Source organism: Mobula hypostoma, chromosome 22, assembly GCF_963921235.1.
Source record: "Mobula hypostoma chromosome 22, sMobHyp1.1, whole genome shotgun sequence".
Lineage (NCBI taxonomy): Eukaryota > Metazoa > Chordata > Chondrichthyes > Myliobatiformes > Myliobatidae > Mobula > Mobula hypostoma.
Genome location: NC_086118.1, coordinates 5,179,268 through 5,197,964, shown reverse-complemented (window position 1 = coordinate 5,197,964; position 18,697 = coordinate 5,179,268). Strand labels below are relative to the sequence as shown.

General features: G+C 46.5%; 1 protein-coding gene across 6 annotated transcripts in view; it reads right to left on the bottom strand.

Annotated features, from left to right (window-relative positions):
- The window catches only part of pik3cg (phosphatidylinositol-4,5-bisphosphate 3-kinase, catalytic subunit gamma), a 111,943-nt gene that overhangs the window by 24,374 nt on the left and 68,872 nt on the right, over positions 1-18,697 (bottom strand). For all 6 annotated transcript variants that reach the window (XR_010015836.1, XR_010015837.1, XM_063030927.1 and 3 more), the window contains one exon: positions 3,127-3,273. Coding sequence is in view for 4 of the 6 variants with exons in the window: in XM_063030927.1 (XP_062886997.1) it covers positions 3,127-3,273 (147 nt within the window). In the remaining 2 variants the exon portion in view is untranslated. The remainder of the gene's footprint in view (positions 1-3,126; positions 3,274-18,697) is intronic.

Sequence of the window (18,697 nt, the reverse complement as noted above, 5' to 3'; positions counted from 1 at the left end):
TATTTCTTAGCTAGGACTCCTGCAATTTTTTCCTCGTTTCTCACAGTTCTTGGATATACTGTACCTAATATCTATCAAGCTTCAGGCATTTAAGACAATCAGCACCTCCTCTGCTGTAATGCAGACTATCACCAAGACATCCTCATCAAGTATCTCAAATTCCAAAGCCTTTACTCATGGTAAAAATAGAGGAGAAATACTAATTTAGGACCTTGCTCGTCTCCTGCAGCTAGGGGCGTATCTACGGAAAATAGCACCTATGGCAAGCACTGAAATTGTGCCCCTGTCCAAACATCTGACACCCATCTTTCAGATAACTTTACCATAATATCAGCTCAAAAATACGAGTCAAGCTCGTTAATCTTTTAATTAACAAATTATGGCACTACATGAAAATGATAACTGCACCTTCTTTGCTTTCACTGATGCAAATTGGTCTATGATGTGATCAACGTCAGTTTTTTTCAGTTTCTTCTCTTTCTACACTCAGCAGAGCAAGATCACAGAGTCTGCCTTGACCCATGGAGGCTCTCCAATATGAAAGTATTAGTTTTAATTTGCTGAATGATCTCTCACAGCTGGCGATGGAAACTGCCGTGGTTAGCATTATCTGAATAGCAATGTGAAGATTGGGGAAGATACTCTCATCTCCACACTGAACAATAAATTCAAGAAGCTCTTCAGGTCTTGATATTTTCATGTTGACCCACCTTGATAGCAATGTTCTGCAATCCAAAATTTCTTCATATAGCTGCAGTCCATCAACATCAGAGCTGTACAATTCGCCCAAATTTTCACACTTCTTCTTTAGGTTGTTACTGTCAGTGCTGTACTACAATCCCTCGACATGGAGAAGGATCCCAAACTTGGCGTCAGTGTCATGCAAACGAGCGAACCTTTCATCCATTTCTCTGTGAAGCCGGTCGAGTGTTCCCTTCATGACTCTTTCCATTTCCTCCTTAACTGTTAACCCAGCGTCTCACGAGTTCTCATCAGCCATTCGTTTCTTTCATCTCTGACGTCTTTCACCTTGACAGAGAACGACTCCTTCGAGTGATCAACACTTCTCTTCCATTATAAAAATGATCTTGGAGGGCTTCACATCCAGGGCCGCATCGTGGAAGTTCATGCTAGGATCCTGCAGCCTCTTTTGAATATGGTCAATGCAAATGAGCACTTTGTTCCATCAGCTTTCTCGCTGCAGTTGTTATGTCGATTGGGTCTTTGTACTGATGGGTAAATCCTAGACTGATAATTGAATAATAGCAAACATCTTCGTCAATCCTTTTAAAGGTTCTGTTGGAGGCGGGCGGATATCCTGATGAGCTTTGCGGGTAGCCAACGAGCATAAGGCTAGGGGTTGGGGGCCGTCCTGAACGACGTGAAAGAGCCAAAGGGAGAGCGGTGTGGGCGGAGGCTGAAGCCCTGGTCTTAAAGAGTACTCATCTTGGCCGAAGCATTGTGGCAGGAATGGGGGTCAGACAACTCGCTACCTGTAGGTATTGGAGAGTGGAGTCCTGAAGGCTGCCTGGCAGTTGATTAAGATACATTGCAGATTGTGGAAGTTGCCTCAGTTATTTGAATGCAACATCCTGATTATTTAGTAATACCGTTGATTCGGGGTTCGGGGCAACAGTAGTTTTTTAATATTTATTGAAGTTGGGAACGGATCAATGGTAGATGCTCTTTCTGTGTTGTGCACTATACCATGAAGAGCGTAAAATTGGATCCTTCATCCTTTGGTTGGGGCGCCGTTTAATCCCGGGTGGAAGTTCATCGTCACTATATCACCTGAGGATTGAAAAGTGCGGGGGGCACTTGGCTGAGGTGCAGGGTGGAGAGAGACCCCGACATTGTGGGGATCAGAAAGGGGAGGATACAAGAAGGGGGTGGGGTGAGTACCTTGGAGAGGGACCAAGCAAAGTTTATGCATCCCACACTCACTCACTGCTTTCCTTTCACCAGGCGACAGCACTGGTGACAAATCTGGTACTTAATCTTTCTCTCTCTCCCTGTTCAGCTTCACGATGCTGAGGGCCGGACACCCAGTGGTGGGTGGATTGTAACTGCGTTCTTGAGCTGGGAGTAAAACGTAAAACAGGAGCAACCGACCAGATAATAAAAAGGGTCGAAGACATGGCAGCAAGCAGCGTCAGCCTCAGTTACTTCATCTTCCAGCTGCTGCTGATGGTCGCCTCCAGTCGGCGGGAGTTTGTTAACCCAGAGTACAAGGCCTTCCGAGGAGAGAACGCGAACTGGGCATCCAACCACTTGGCGGTGGACGAGTGCATGGGTAGTGTGTACCTGCAAGCGGTGAACCAGATCTACAAACTCTCCAAGCGACTTGCAGCTCCTGGTGGTCCACCAAATGGGACCGGACGAGGAGAACCCGGACTGTTACCCGTCCCGCATCGTGCTGCGGTCAATCTGTGACTGAAATTACACAATGGCCAGCCTCTGAAATAAGGCCATCCTACTGCTTCTCACCCATGATAATCAAAGACAGAACATACATCTGAAGAAAATTCTTTTTTCACTATCCCAGGATGGCTTGTCTGACTTTAATAGAAACTGCTCAGTGGTGCCCAGGGCACGTGTATACCTACTTGAATCCCAGAGAGACCCTATTGTCTCTGTAGTTACTCTTTGCCTCTTAATATATTTATAAAATCTCTTCAGATTCTCCTTAATCTTCACTGCCAAACCTATCTCATTCCCGATTCCGCCTTCAGTTTTTTTTTAAAGAGTATACTCCTGCATCCTCATATCGAAAGCTAAAGCAACAAGGCTTTCCAAATATTATAATGACAGGACTAGGGTACTGCTACAATGAGAGTTGTGAGATACAGAGGTGTTAGAGAAAGCAGAGCAGCAGAGAATAAGAGGTGTGAGAGATAGCAGAATGTTACTGTGCAGGGTATCAGAGATTGTGGAAGAAAGCATGGATCAAGTATTACATCTGAGAGTGAGATAATACTGTGTGAGATAAGTAACAATGTATACTATAAAGGGGATTTAGGTGTATCTGTGAACTTTGGATCCATTATAGTGTACGATATTGTATTAGAAGGTTGACTTGTAGTACCAGGTGTCCAAATGTGGAGCCTGCACTGTGGTGAGTATTACCTGTATGATCAGCATGTCCTGACGCAGGTCATCTCCATGTTTAAAGAGGATGCTAATGGTGTCCTTTGATACAGAGGTAGGGTCAGCACACTTGAACTCCAGCCATAAAGGCTTCTTCTTTGACGGCATTACTTTGCATCTGTCCACCTGTAAATCAGACAATATTTTTTTCCCCATTCTGTGCACTGGCAGGAATTTACTCTGTATTTCTGTTGTTCTGGATATTGGTCAAGGTATACTGCAATTGATGTGGCTGTACCACATGTCTCACTTGATAATGTCATTAAAACAGATGAGCATTTCTCCACTATACTGTCATAGGTACCTCACAGACAATAAATTAATCATTCTGTAGGCAACCAAGTTAATGAGGGGATGATCAAAGTTCTCACCTTACACAGTAGATGGCTTAGATTTATACAGGAACGGATAAGTAATTTTATGTTCCCTTTGGATATTGAATATTGAAAACTGGAATAATAATGATAATCATTATTAAAAACAAATCTCTCAATGGCTCACTTCCTCCTCCTTTGTCTTTACAGTGCTACGGGGTCAATGATGACTTGCTTCCATTCCAGTTCTGTGGGTGGTGAGATGACTACGGAATTCTCTGTGGGATCCATAGATCCTGCCATGGATGGGTTTCAGGGTGCTCGAGGAGGCAGGTAGGTGAGTAGATTAGGATGCTGTTGTTTGTACCCGACCTCTGCCTCTCCCGTTGCCCTGAGGCAATATTTTGACCTGAAACATTTATGGTTCCTTTCCTCCCACAGATGCTGCCCAACCCACTGAGTTCCTCCAGCACATGCTTTGTTGTTCCAGGTTCCAGCATCTGCAGACTCTTTTGTCTTCTGTCTTTTCCATTATGAACAGTCATGAGCCAGTGATTCCCATGGGACAATGAGGAACACCAAGGGAATTTTGAAATCTCTTCCCATGAGCAGAGCACCTGGTCATTGTCGCTGGGTGAGTGTCATTAGATCCTCGTTACCAGGGATGCTTGGTATTGGAAGAGGGGACTGGCAATGGTTCACCTGGAGCATTTGGAAGAACCCTCACGTTTGGAGGGTTTTGCAAGGCTGGTTATTGGTGATTTCTCTCCATTTTTTGAAGTCTATACACTATGTTACCTAGAAGTCCAACGCATACAGCAGGATAGAGATTACCGTTAACAAGAGAAAATCTGCAGATGCTGGAAATCCAAGCAACACACACAAAATGCTGGAGGAACTCAGCAGGTCGGGCAGCATCTTGAAGGGTCTTAGCCCGAAACGTTGACTGTACTCCTTTCCATAGATGCTGCCAGACCTGCTGAGTTCCTCCAGCGTTTTGTATGTGTTGCAGAGATTACTGCTATTTGAAAAGCTACAAGCCTGCTGCCAAGCACAACGTCTTCAAACCATCTTTCCTTAGTTGGTCAAAGGTTGTGCTGGCAAAATAGTTGAGCTGAATTTTCCCACAATAGTCCATCTTCATTAAGTGGTGGATCCCAGGAGTCTTGTCATAGGAACACACATAAAAGTTGCTGGTGAACGCAGCAGGCCAGGCAGCATCTCTAGGAAAAGGTACCGTTGACGTTTCAGGCCGAGACTCTTCGTCAGGACTAACTGAAGAAAGAGCTAGTAAGAGATTTGAAAGTGGGAGGGGGAGATCCAAAATGATAGAGAAGACAGGAGGGGGAGGGATGGAGCCAAGAGCTGGACAGGTGATTGGCAAAAGGGATATGAGAGGATCATGGGACAGGAGGTCTGGGGAGAAGGAAAGGGGGGGGAACCCAGAGGGTGGGCAAAGGGTATAGTCAGAGGGACAGAGGGAATGATGTGTGTTGCTTGAATTTCCAGCATCTGTGGAATTCCTCGTGCTTGTCGTAGGTATTGTTTGTCAGAGGGTAGTATTGCAAGGTGAGGATCTTCATCTTTCTGATGTTTACTGGAAGACCCATCCAATAATACACGATCAAAAGAGGAGTCGGCCATAACATGGAGCTCAGCCTCTGAGTGTGAACATATACAAGCCTGTAGTAAACTGACAGCTAAATGGGTGACCTTTTCCTGAAGTAGAGACCTTCAGCTCCAACTTCGTGTATAATCATAGGTCTTCCATGCAAGAATCAGAATCAGGTTTATTATCACCGGCATGTGACGTAAAATTTGTTAACTTAGCAGCAGCAGTTCAATGCAATACATAATCTAGCAGAGAGAAAAGGAATATATATATATATATATATATATATATATATATATATATAATAAATAAAATAAAAACAATTATAATAAATAAACAAGTAAATCTATTACATATATTAAACAGATTTTTTAAAAACGTGCCAAAACAGAAATACTGTACATTAAAAAAAACTGAGGTAGTGTCCAAGGATTCAATGTCCATTTAGGAATCGGATGGCAGAGGGGAAGAACCTGTTCCTGAATCGCTGAGCATGTGCCTTCAGGCTTCTGTATCTCCTACCTGATGGTAACAGTGAGAAAAGGGCATGCCCTGGGTGCTGAAGGTCCTTAATAATGGACGCTGCCTTTCTGAGACACCACTCCCTGAAGATGTCCTGGGTACTTTGTAGGCGAGTATTGCCGCTGTCTTGCCTTTTTTATAACTGCGTCGATATGTTGGGACCAGGTTAGGTCCTCAGAGATCTCGACACCAGGAACTTGAGGCTGCTCACTCTCTCCACTTCTGATCCCTCTATGAGGATTGGTATGTGTTCCTTCGTCTTACCCTTCCTGAAGTCCACAATCAGCTCTTTCGTCTTACTGACGTTGAGTGCCAGGTTGTTGCTGTGACACCACTCCACTAGTTGGCATATCTCACTCCTCTTCATATCTCTTCACCATCTGAGATTCTACCAACAATAGTTTCATTGTCAGCAAATTTATAGATGGTCTTTGAGCTGTGCCTAGCCACACAGTCATGTGTATATAGAGAGTAGAGCAGTGGGCTAAGAACACACCCCTGAAGTGTGCCAGTGTTGATCGTCAGCGAGGAGGATATGTTATCACCAATCCACACAAATTGTGGTTTTCCGGTTAGGAAGTTGAGGATCCAATTGCAGAGGGAGGTACAGAGGCCCAGGTTCTGTAACTTCTCAATCAGGATTGTGGGAATGATGGTATTACTTTTGGAGGTATTATAATTGAGATGAGAGACAGATTGGTGCAGTAATCGAGAAATGCCTATGTAAAACTTGCATATTAACTTCCCTGATATTGATTGGCACCTGATTAGTTCCAATGGTTTAGACGGCGCAGAGTTTGTTAAGTGTGTCCAGGACAAATTCCTGTCACAGTATGTTGACAGGCCGACTAGGGGAAATACCATACTAGATCTAGTATTAGGTAACGAACCGGGTCAGGTCACAGATCTCTCAGTGGGTGAGCATCTGAGGGACAGTGACCACCGCTCCCTGGCTTTTAGCATTATCATGGAAAAGGATAGAATCAGAGAGGACAGGAAAATTTTTAATTGGGGAAGGGCAAATTATGAGGCTATAAGGCTAGAACTTGTGGGTGTGAATTGGGATGATGTTTTTGCAGGGAAATGTACTATGGGCACGTGGTCAATGTTTAGGGATCTCCTGCAGGATGTTAGGGATAAATTTGTCCCGATAAGAAAGATAAAGTATGGTAGGGTGAAGGAACCATGGATGACAAGTGAGGTGGAAAATCTAGTCAGGTGGAAGAAGGCAGCATACATGAGGTTGAAGAAGCAAGGATCAGATGGGTCTATTGAGGAATATAGGGTAGCAAGAAAGGAGCTTAAGAAGGGGCTGAGAAGAGCAAGAAGGGGGCATGAGAAGGCCTTGGCGAGTAGGGTAAAGGAAATCCCCAAGGCATTCTTCAATTATGTGAAGAACAAAAGGATGACAGGAGTGAAGGTAGGACCGATTAGAGATAAAGGTGGGAAGATGTGCCTGGAGGCTGTGGAAGTGAGCGAGGTCCTCAATGAATACTTCTCGTCGGTATTCACCACTGAGAGGGAACTTGATGATGGTGAGGACAATATGAGTGAGGTTGATGTTCTGGAGCATGTTGATATTAAGGGAGAGGAGGTGTTGGAGTTGTTAAAATACATTAGGATGGATAAGTCCCCGGGGCCTGACAGAATATTCCCCAGGCTACTCCACGAGGTGAAGGAAGAGATTGCTGAGCCTCTGGCTAGGACCTTTATGTCCTCGTTGTCCATGGGAATGGTACCGGAGGACTGGAGAGAGGCAAATGTTGTCCCCTTATTCAAAAAAGGTAGTAGGGATAGTCCGGGTAATTATAGATCAGTGAGCCTTATGTCTGTGGTGGGAAAGCTGTTGGAAAAATTTCTTAGAGATAGGATCTATGGGCATTTAGAGAGTCATGGTCTGATCAGGGACAGTTAGCTTGGCTTTGTGAAGGGCAGATCGTGTCTAACAAGCCTGATAGAGTTCTTTGAGGTGACCAGGCATATAGATGAGGGTAGTGCAGTGGATGTGATCTGCATGGATTTTAGTAAGGCATTTGACAAGGTTCCACATGGTAGGCTTATACAGAAAGTCAGAGGGCATGGGATCCAGGGAAGTTTGGCCAGATGGATTCAGAATTGGCTTGCCTGCAGATAGCAGAGGGTCGTGGTGGAGGGAGTACATTCGGATTGGAGGGTTGTGACTAGTGGTGTCCCACAAGGATCTGTTCTGGGACCTCTACTTTTCGTGATTTTTATTAACGACCTGGATGTGGGGGTAGAAGGGTGGGTTGGCAAGTTTGCAGATGACACAAAGGTTGGTGGTGTTGTGGATACTGTAGAGGATTATCGAAGATTGCAGAGAGACATTGATAGGATGCAGAAGTGGGCTGAGAAGTGGCAGATGGAGTTCAACTTGGAAAAGTGTGAGGTGGTACACTTTGGAAGGACAAACTCCAAGGCAGAGTACAAAGTAAATGGCAGGATACTTGGTAGTGTGGAGGAGCAGAGGGATCTCGGGGTACATGTCCACAGATCCCTGAAAGTTGCCTCACAGGTAAATATGGTAGTTAAGAAAGCTTATGGAGTGTTAGCTTTCATAAGTTGAGGGATAGAGTTTAAGAGTTGCGAGGTAATGATGCAGCTCTATAAAACTCTGGTTAGGCCACACTTGGAGTACTGTGTCCGGTTCTGGTCACCTCACTATAGAAAGGATGTGGAAGCGTTGGAAAGGGTACAGAGGAGATTTACCAGGATGCTGCCTGGTTTAGAGAGTATGCATTATAATCAAAGATTAAGGGAGCTAGAGCTTTACTCTCTGGAGAGGAAGAGGAGGAGAGGAGACATGATAGAGGTATACAAGATAATAAGAAGAATAGATAGAGTGGACAGCCAGCGCCTCTTCCCCAGGGCACCACTGTTCAATACAAGAGGACATGGCTTTAAGGTAAGGGGTGGGAAGTTCAAGGGGGATATTAGAGGAAGGTTATTTACTCAGAGAGTGGTTGGTGTGTGGAATGCACTGCCTGAGACAGATACACTAGTGAAATTTAAGAGACTACTAGACAGGTATATGGAGGAATGTAAGGTGGGTGGTTATATGCAGGCAGGGTTTAAGGGTCGGCACAACTTTGTGAGCCAAAGGGCCTGTACTGTGCTGCACTATTCTATGTTCTATAAAAACAAATTTGCTACATTATTGTATAAGACGTTGGTGAAGCCTAATTTGGAGTATTGTGTGCAGTTTTGGTCACTTACCTACAAGAAAGACATAAATAAGATTGTAAGAGTTAGGACCTGAGTTATAAGGAAAAATTGAATAGGTTAGGACTTTATTCCTTGGAACATAGAAGATTGAGAGGAGATTTGAGAGAGGTATATTAAATTATGAGGGGTATAGAAAGGGTAAATGCAAGCAGGCTTTTTCTACTGAGATTGGGTGGGACAACGACCAAAAGGTGATGGATTAAGGGCGAAAGGTGAAAAGCTTAAGGGGAACAGGAGGGCAAACTTCTTCATTCAGGGTCGTGAGAGTGTCAAAAGAGCTGCCAGCACCAGTGATGCATGCAAGCTCGACTTCAAAGTTTAAGAGAAGTTTGGATAGGTACATGGATGGTAGGGGTATGGAGGGCTGTGATCCCGGTGCAGGTCGATGGCAAATTAAATAATTTTGGCATGAACAAGATGGGCTGATGGGCTCTGTGCGGTACTTTTGTATGATTCTATGACCCTAATGATTTAAACATGCTTTCCAGCGATGAAGCTGACAGCTTTGAGTTTAAAATGCAAGCAGCTATCATGTTCCTGGAGACAAAAGAAACCACAGATGCTGGAATGTGGACCAACCCTCAAAGGGGGGAGGAACTCCAGCTGGTCAACAGCATTTATACAGAGAAGTGGACAGTCAATATTTCAGGTTGAGGCCCCTCAGGAATCTGAGATTCCCTGAGCTATTAGCATGACGACAACTCCTTCCACAGGAACGATTGGAGTGGCATGGGTAGGAAGGAAACCAGTGTTAAATGGGTGATACCAGACAGCAACCTCTTCTTCAAGCTCATCTGCAGCATTTCTACCTTTAACGTCTCTCTTTTCCTTTTCAATGTGGATGTGGTTCTGTCGAAGAGCATGACCTAGAGCTACACTCAAACTTTGGTTCTATGTGGCGATGAGACCTATGCCCAGGAGTCACCAACCAGCTGTTTCTCGATGTCCCAAGGACACGGCCAAGAAGACAAGCATACCTGAGGCTTTGCAGCTCTGGGAACAAGCCGATTCTATGCCAGTGCCACAGACTGACGCATCGCGGGAGAAAATGGAACAGCGGGAACCGCAGATCAGCTGTCGGAGGTCTCTATACTCAGTGAATCATGTACTTGCTCCCTTTCTCTCATTGGGGGAGGAAGAGTTTATTGCCGATTCTCGAGTCAGAGACAGACGAATGAATATGGTACAGTATGTCAAATTGTCAGGTGAATGATTATTTTTTGATGTATGCAGATTATGGTCTTTCTTGGGGGCTTTGCTGATGCTTGCTTAGTGGGTCGAGGGTCCGATACTTTTTTGTTGAAGTAAACAGGGGAGGGGTAGGGTCATTGCTTTGCCGCTGCTCGTGAGTGGGAGGGAAGTGGGGGGGTTTGGGGTTCTGACATTTCAACTGTCACTCATTCTTTGGGGCACTGTTCTGTTTTTGTGGATGTCTGAAGAATAAGAATAAGAATGAGAATTTTGGTTGTATATTGTATACATTCTCTGATATTAAATGGAACCACTGAACGGACAGGGGGCAAAGAGCACACCCTCTGAGAAGTAACACTGATGGGTGTGGTCGAGGAGGAACAAGGGGTTGATTGTGGAATTCAGGAAGGGGAAATTAAGGGAGCACATGCCAGACCTCATTGAGGGGCCAGTGGAAAGAATAAACAAAATTCCTGGGTAATGTTCTCTCTAATTTTGTTTTACAGCTGCATGGACCAATCATTGCTCTGAGCAGGAAATTTTTACACAGTCTGAAAACTGCACGGCACTTTATATTAACATTATATAAAGAAAACAGAGGCTACGTGTACAGGAGCCTTTCAGTGTCTGCACAGCCAGGCACCCACACAGCTTACAGGGAACAGTGATCAAGGGTGCCAACATCTCTGAAGATCGACCTTGGCCTAACATACATATTGTTGCAATTATTTTAAAAAAAGGCATGCCAGCAGCTCTATTTCATTAGCTGTTTGAAGATATTTGGTATGCCACCAAAGACTCTGGCAAATATGTACAGCCGAGCGCGTTCTGACTCGTTGCATCACTGTCTGGTTTGGAGGGGCCTTGCACAGGAACGAGAAAAGTTGCAGAGAGTTGTAAGTTCATCAAGGCCACCTGCCTCGCCAGCATCAAGGTCACCTTGGATAGGTGATGCATTAAGAAGACACCATCCATCATTAAGGATCCTCACCATCCAGGACATGTCCCTTTCTCATTATGACCATCAGGAAGGAGGTACAGGAGCCTGAAGACCCACACTCAATGCCTTAAGAACAGCTTCTTCCTCTCTGCCATCAGCTTTCAGAATAAATAACAAACCTGTGAACGCCAACTCACTTCTTTCATTGTATTTATATTTTACATTTCTTACTGAAACATAATTTTTTTATGTACTGCTGCAAAACAATAAATTTCATGACATATCTCAGTGATATTAAATCTGATTCGATTTTGATTCCGAAGGAAAAGTAGATGAGGTTGCCTTCCGTTGAGTGTGGAGTTGAGAAGATATTCCGAATGCTGGTATTTGCAGCAAAACATGAGACACGTCAGAGATCAGCAGCCTGGGAACCTGAGAGTGACCATGACCCAGATAGAAGAGAAAAAATGATTCAGGCACTTCTGAGGAGGTGATTGAGATCTTGTCCGACACCTATATGGATGATTCAAGACAGTTGGCAATGACCAGCTTCTCAAACTGGCTACTAATAGCAATAGGATGTTGGGTCAAGTGTCAGATCCACAACTTCATGCAGCCTTTTCAGTGAGGACTACCAAGCAATTAAAATTGTCATCAAAGAGAAGTTCATTCTGCAGTTCAGCTTGACACACACTCTTGACAACATGAGAAGCATTTTAGTATTTAAGGAAATTTGGAAAAGTTTCCCCAGAACATGTGTGATTTACTTCAGGTGAGACCTCCCATGGGTGTGACTGGCCATGGGTGTGACCTCCCTCAGGTTTAATCTCCCACAGGTGTGACCTCCCTCTGGTTTAATCTCCCACAGGTGTGACCACGCTCAGGTTTAATTATCCACAGGTGTGACCTCTCTCAGGTTTCATTATCCACAGGTCTGACCTCTCTCAGGTTTAATCACCCACAGGTGTGACCTCCCTGTGGTTTAATCTCCCACAGGTGTGACCACGCTCAGGTTTAATTATCCACAGGTGTGACCTCCCTCAGGTTTAATTATCCACAGGTGTGACCTCTCTCAGGTTTCATTATCCACAGGTGTGACCTCTCTCAGGTTTAATCACCCACAGGTGTGACCTCCCTGTGGTTTAATCTCCCACAGTTGTGAGCTCCCTCTGGTTTAATCTCCCACAGGTGTGAACACTCAGGTTTAATCTCCCACAGGTGTGAACTCTCTCAGGTTTAATCTCCCACAGATGTGACCTCCCTCAGGTTTAATCTCCCACAGGTATGACCTCTCTCTGGTTTAATCTCCCACAGGTGTGACCTCCATCAGGTGTGACATCCCTCAGGTATAATTATCTACAGGTGTGACCTCTCTCAGGTTTAATCACCCACAAGTGTGGCCTCCCTCAGGTATAATTATCCACAGGTGTGACCTCCCTCAGGTTTAATCCCCCTCAGGTTTAATTATCCACAGGTGTGACCTCCCTCTGGTTTAATCTCCCACAGGTGTGACCTCTCTCAGGTTTAATCTCCCACAGGTATAACCACCCTCAGTTTTAATCTCCCACAGGTGTGACCTCCATCAGGTTTCATCTCCCACAGGTGTGACCTCCCTCAGGTTTAATCTCCCACAGGTATAACCACCCTCAGGTTCATTATCCACAGGTGTGACCTCTCTCAGGTTTAATCACCCACAGGTGTGACCTCCCTGTGGTTTAATCTCCCACAGGTGTGACCTCCCTCTGGTTTAATCTCCCACAGGTATGACCTCTCTCAGGTTTAATCTCCCACAGGTGTGACCTCCCTCAGGTGTGACATCCCTCAGGTTTAATTATCTACAGGTGTGACCTCTCTCAGGTTTAATCTCCCACAGGTGTAACCTCCCTCAGGTTTAATCCCCCTCAGGTTTAATCTCCCACAGGTGTGACCACCCTCAGGTATAATTATCCACAGGTGTGACCTCCCTCAGGTTTAATCCCCCTCAGGTTTAATTATCCACAGGTGTGACCTCCCTCTGGTTTAATCTCCCACAGGTGTGACCTCTCTCAGGTTTAATATACGACAGGTGTGAGCACTCAGGTTTAATCTCCCACAGGTGTGAATTCTCTCAGGTTTCATCTCCCACAGGTGTGACCTCCCTCTGGTTTAATCTCCCACAGGTGTGACCTCCCTCAGGTTTAATCACCCACAGGTGTGAACACTCAGGTTTAATCTCCCACAGGTGTGAACTCTCTCAGGTTTAATCTCCCACAAGTGTGACCTCCCTCAGGTGTGACCTCCCTCACGTTTAATCTTCCACAGGTGTGACCTCTCTCAGGTTTAATCTCCCACAGGTGTGACCTCCCTCTGGTTTAATCTCCCACAGGTGTAACCTCCCACAGGTGTGACCTCCCTCAGGTTTAATCTCCCACAGGTGTGACCTCCCTCAGGTTTAATCACCCACAGGTGTGACCTCTCAGGTTTAATCTCCCACAGGTGTGACCACCCTCAGGTTTAATCATCCACAGGTGTGACCTTCCTCTTGTTTAATCTCCCACAGGTGTGACCTCCCTCAGGTTTAATCTCCCACAGGTGTGACCTCCCTCAGGTTTAATCTCCCACAGGTGTGACCTCTCTCAGGTTACATCTCCCACAGGTGTGACCTCCCTCAGGTTTAATCTCCCACAGGTGTGACCACCCTCAGGTTTAATCTCCCACAGGTGTGACCTCGCTCAGGTTTAATCACCCACAGGTGTGACCTCCCTCAGGTTTAATCTCCCACAGGTGTGACCTCCCTCTGGTTTAATCTCCCACAGGTGTGACCTCTCTCAGGTTTAATCTCCCACAGGTGTGAACTCTCAGGTTTAATCTCCCACAGGTGTGACCTCTCTCAGGTTTAATCTCCCACAGGTGTGACCTCCCTCAGGTGTGACATCCCTCAGGTTTAATTATCTACAAGTGTGACCTCTCTCAGGTTTAATCTCCCACAGTGTGACCTCCCTCAGGTGTGACCTCCCTCAGGTTTAATTATCCACAGACGTGACCTCTCTCAGGTTTAATCTCCCACAGGAGTGACCTCCCTCAGGTTTAATCTCCCACAGGTGTGACCACCCTTAGGTTTAATTATCCACAGGTGTGACCTGCCTCAGGTTTAATCCCCCTCAGGTTTAATTATCCACAGGTGTGACCTCCCTCTGGTTTAATCTCCCACAGGTGTGACCTCTCTCAGGTTTAATCTCCCACAGGTATAACCACTCTCAGTTTTAATCTCCCACAGGTGTGACCTCCATCAGGTTTCATCTCCCACAGGTGTGACCTCCCTCAGGTTTAATCTCCCACAGGTATAACCACCCTCAGGTTTAATTATCCACAGGTGTGACCTCACTCAGGTTTAATCTCCCACAGGTGTGACCTCTCTCAGGTTTAATCTCCCACAGGTGTGACCTCCCTCTGGTTTAATCTCCCACAGGTGTGACCTCTCTCAGGTTTAATCTCCCACAGGTGTGAACTCTCTCAGGTTTAATTATCCACAGGTGTGACCTCTCTCAGGTTTCATAATCCACAGGTGTGAGCTCTCTCAGGTTTAATCTCCCACAGGTGTGACCTCCCTCAGGTTTAATTTCCCACAGGTGTGACCTCCCTCTGGTTTAATCTCCCACAGGTGTGACCTCTCTCAGGTTTAATCTCCCACAGGTGTGAACTCTCTCAGGTTTAATCTCCCACAGGTGTGAACTCTCTCTGGTTTAATCTCCCACAGATTTAACCACTCTCATGTTAAATATCCCACAAGTGTGAGCTCTCAGGTTTAATCTCCCACGGGTGTGAACTCTCTCAGGTTTAATCTCCCACAAGTGTGACCTCCCTCAGGTTTAATTATCCACAGGTGTGACCTCTCTCAGGTTTAATCTCCCACAGGCGTGACTTCTCTCAGGTTTAATCTCCCACAGGTGTGACCTCTCTCAGGTTTAATCTCCCACAGGTGTGACCTCCCTCAGGTTTAATCTCCCACAGGTGTGACCTCTCTCAGGTTTAATCTCCCACAGGTGTGACCTCCCTCAGGTGTGACATCCCTCAGGTTTAATTATCTACAGGTGTGACCTCTCTCAGGTTTAATCTCCCACAGGTGTAACCTCCCTCAGGTTTAATCCCCCTCAGGTTTAATCTCCCACAGGTGTGACCACCCTCAGGTTTAATTATCCACAGGTGTGACCTCCCTCAGGTTTAATTCAGGTTTAATTATCCACAGGTGTGACCTCCCTCTGGTTTAATCTCCCACAGGTGTGACCTCTCTCAGGTTTAATCTCCCACAGGTGTGACCTCCCTCAGGTTTAATCTCCCACAGGTGTGACCTCCATCAGGTTTCATCTCCCACAGGTGTGACCTCCCTCAGGTTTAATCTCCCACAGGTATAACCACCCTCAGGTTTCATTATCCACAGGTGTGACCTCTCTCAGGTTTAATCACCCACAGGTGTGACCTCCCTGTGGTTTAATCTCCCACAGGTGTGACCTCCCTCTGGTTTAATCTCCCACAGGTGTGACCTCTCTCAGGTTTAATCTCCCACAGGTGTGAACTCTCTCAGGTTTAATTATCCACAGCGGTGACCTCTCTCGGGTTTAATTATCCACAGGTGTGATCTCTCTCAGGTTTAATCTCCCACAGGTGTGACCTCCCTCAGGTTTAATCTCCCACAGGTGTGACCTCTCTCAGGTTTAATCTCCCACAGGTGTGACCTCTCTCAGGTTTAATCTCCCACAGGTGTGACCTCCCTCAGGTTTAATCTCCCACAGGTGTGACCTCTCTCAGGTTTAATCTCCCACAGGTGTGACCTCTCTCAGGTTTAATCTCCCACAGGTGTGACCTCTCTCAGGTTTAATCTCCCACAGGTGTGACCTCTCTCAGGTTTAATCTCCCACAGGTGTGACCTCCCTCAGGTGTGACATCCCTCAGGTTTAATTATCTACAGGTGTGACCTCTCTCAGGTTTAATCTCCCACAGGTGTGACCTCCCTCAGGTTTAATCCCCCTCAGGTTTAATCTCCCACAGGTGTGACCTCCCTCAGGTTTAATCTCCCACAGGTGTGACCTCCCTCAGGTGTGACCTCCCTCAGGTTTAATTATCCACAGGTGTGACCTCTCTCAGGTTTAATCTCCCACAGGTGTGAATTCTCTCAGGTTTAATCTCCCACAGGTGTGACCACCCTCAGGTTTAATTATCCACAGGTGTGACCTCCCTCAGGTTTAATCTCCCACAGGTGTGACCTCTCTCAGGTTTAATCTCCCACAGGTGTGACCTCCCTCAGGTTTAATCCCCCTCAGGTTTAATCTCCCACAGGTGTGACCTCTCTCAGGTTTAATCTCCCACAGGTGTGACCTCCCTCAGGTTTAATCTCCCACAGGTGTGACCTCCCTCAGGTTTAATCTCCCACAGGTGTGACCTCCCTCAGGTTTAATCTCCCACAGGTGTGACCTCTCTCAGGTTTAATCTCCCACAGGTGTGACCTCCCTCAGGTTTAATCTCCCACAGGTGTGAACTCTCTCAGGTTTAATCTCCCACAGGTGTGACCTCCCTCTGGTTTAATCTCCCACAGGTGTGACCTCCCTCAGGTTTAATCTCCCACAGGTGTGACCTCTCTCAGGTTTAATCTCCCACAGGTGTGACCTCCCTCAGGTTTAATCTCCCACAGGTGTGACCTCCCTCAGGTTTAATCTCCCACAGGTGTGAACTCTCTCAGGTTTAATCTCCCACAGGTGTGACCTCCCTCAGGTTTAATTATCCACAGGTGTGACCTCTCTCAGGTTTAATCTCCCACAGGTGTGACCTCTCTCAGGTTTAATCTCCCACAGGTGTGACCTCCCTCAGGTTTAATCTCCCACAGGTGTGACCACGCTCAGGTTTAATTATCCACAGGTGTGACCTCTCTCAGGTTTAATCTCCCACAGGTGTGACCTTCCTCAGGTTTAATCTCCCACAGCTGTGACCTCTCTCAGGTTTAATCTCCCACAGGTGTGACCTCTCTCAGGTTTAATCTCCCACAGGTGTGACCTCTCTCAGGTTTAATCTCCCACAGGTGTGACCTCCCTCTTGTTTAATCTCCCACAGGTGTGACCTCCCTCAGGTTTAATCTCCCACAGGTGTGACCTCTCTCAGGTTTAATCTCCCACAGGTGTGACCTCCCTCTGGTTTAATCTCCCACAGGTGTGACCTCCCTCAGGTTTAATCCCCCTCAGGTTTAATCTCCCACAGGTGTGAACTCTCAGGTTTAATCTCCCACAGGTGTGAACTCTCTCAGGTTTAATCTCCCACAGGTGTGACCTCCCTCAGGTTTAATCCCCCTCAGGTTTAATCTCCCACAGGTGTGACCTCCCTCAGGTTTAATCTCCCACAGGTGTGACCTCCCTCTGGTTTAATCTCCCACAGGTGTGACCTCTCTCAGGTTTAATCTCCCACAGGTGTGACCTCCCTCAGGTTTAATCTCCCACAGGTGTGAACTCTCTCAGGTTTAATCTCCCACAGGCGTGAACTCTCTCAGGTTTAATCTCCCACAGGTGTGACCTCGCTCAGGTTTAATCTCCCACAGGTGTGACTACCCTCAGGTTTAATCTCCCACAGGTGTGACCTCTCTCAGGTTTAATCTCCCACAGGTGTGACCTCCCTCAGGTTTAATCTCCCACAGGTGCGACCTCCCTTAGGTTTAATTATCCACAGGTGTGACCTCCCTCAGGTTTAAACCCCCTCAGGTTTAATCCTCCTCAGGTTTAATCTCCCACAGGTGTGACCTCTCTCAGGTTTAATCTCCCTCAGGTTTAACCTCCCACAGGTGTGACCTCCCTCAGGTTTAATCTCCCACAGGTGTGACCTTCCTCAGGTTTAATCTCCCACAGGTGTGACCTCTCTCAGGTTTAATCTCCCACAGGTGTGACCTCCCTCAGGTTTAATCTCCCACAGGCGTGAACTCTCTCAGGTTTAATCTCCCACAGGTGTGACCTCACTCAGGTTTAATCTCCCACATGTGTGACTACCCTCAGGTTTAATCTCCCACAGGTGTGACCTCTCTCAGGTTTATTTTCCAACAAGTGTGACCTCCCTCTGGTTTAATCTCCCACAGGTGTGACCTCCCTCAGGTTTAATTATCCACAGGTGTGACCTCCCTCAGGTTTAAACCCCCTCAGGTTTAATCCCCTTCAGGTTTAATCTCCCACAGGTTTAACCTCCCACAGGTGTGACATTCCTCAGGTTTAATCTCCCACAGGTGTGACCTTCCTCTGGTTTAATCTCCTACAGGTGTGAACTCTCGCAGGTTTAATCTCCCACAGGTGTGACCACGCTCAGGTTTAACCTCCCACAGGTGTGACCTCCCTCAGGTGTGACCTCCCTCAGGTTTAATTATCCACAGGTGTGACTTCCCTCTGGTTTAATCTCCCACAGGTGTGACCTCTCTCAGGTTTAATCTCCCACAGGTGTGACCTCCCACAGGTTTATTCCCCCTCAGGTTTGATCTCCCACAGGTGTGACCTCCCTCAGGTTTAATATCCCTCAGGTTTAATCACCCACAGGTGTGACCTCCCTCTGGTTTAATCTCCCACAGGTGTGACCTCCCTCAGGTTTAATCTCCCACAGGTGTGACCTCCCTCAGGTTAAATCCACCTCAGGTTTAATCTCCCACAGGTGTGACCTCTCTCAGGTTTAATCTCCCACAGGTGTGAACTCTCTCAGGTTCAATCTCCCACCGGAGTGATCAATCTCAGG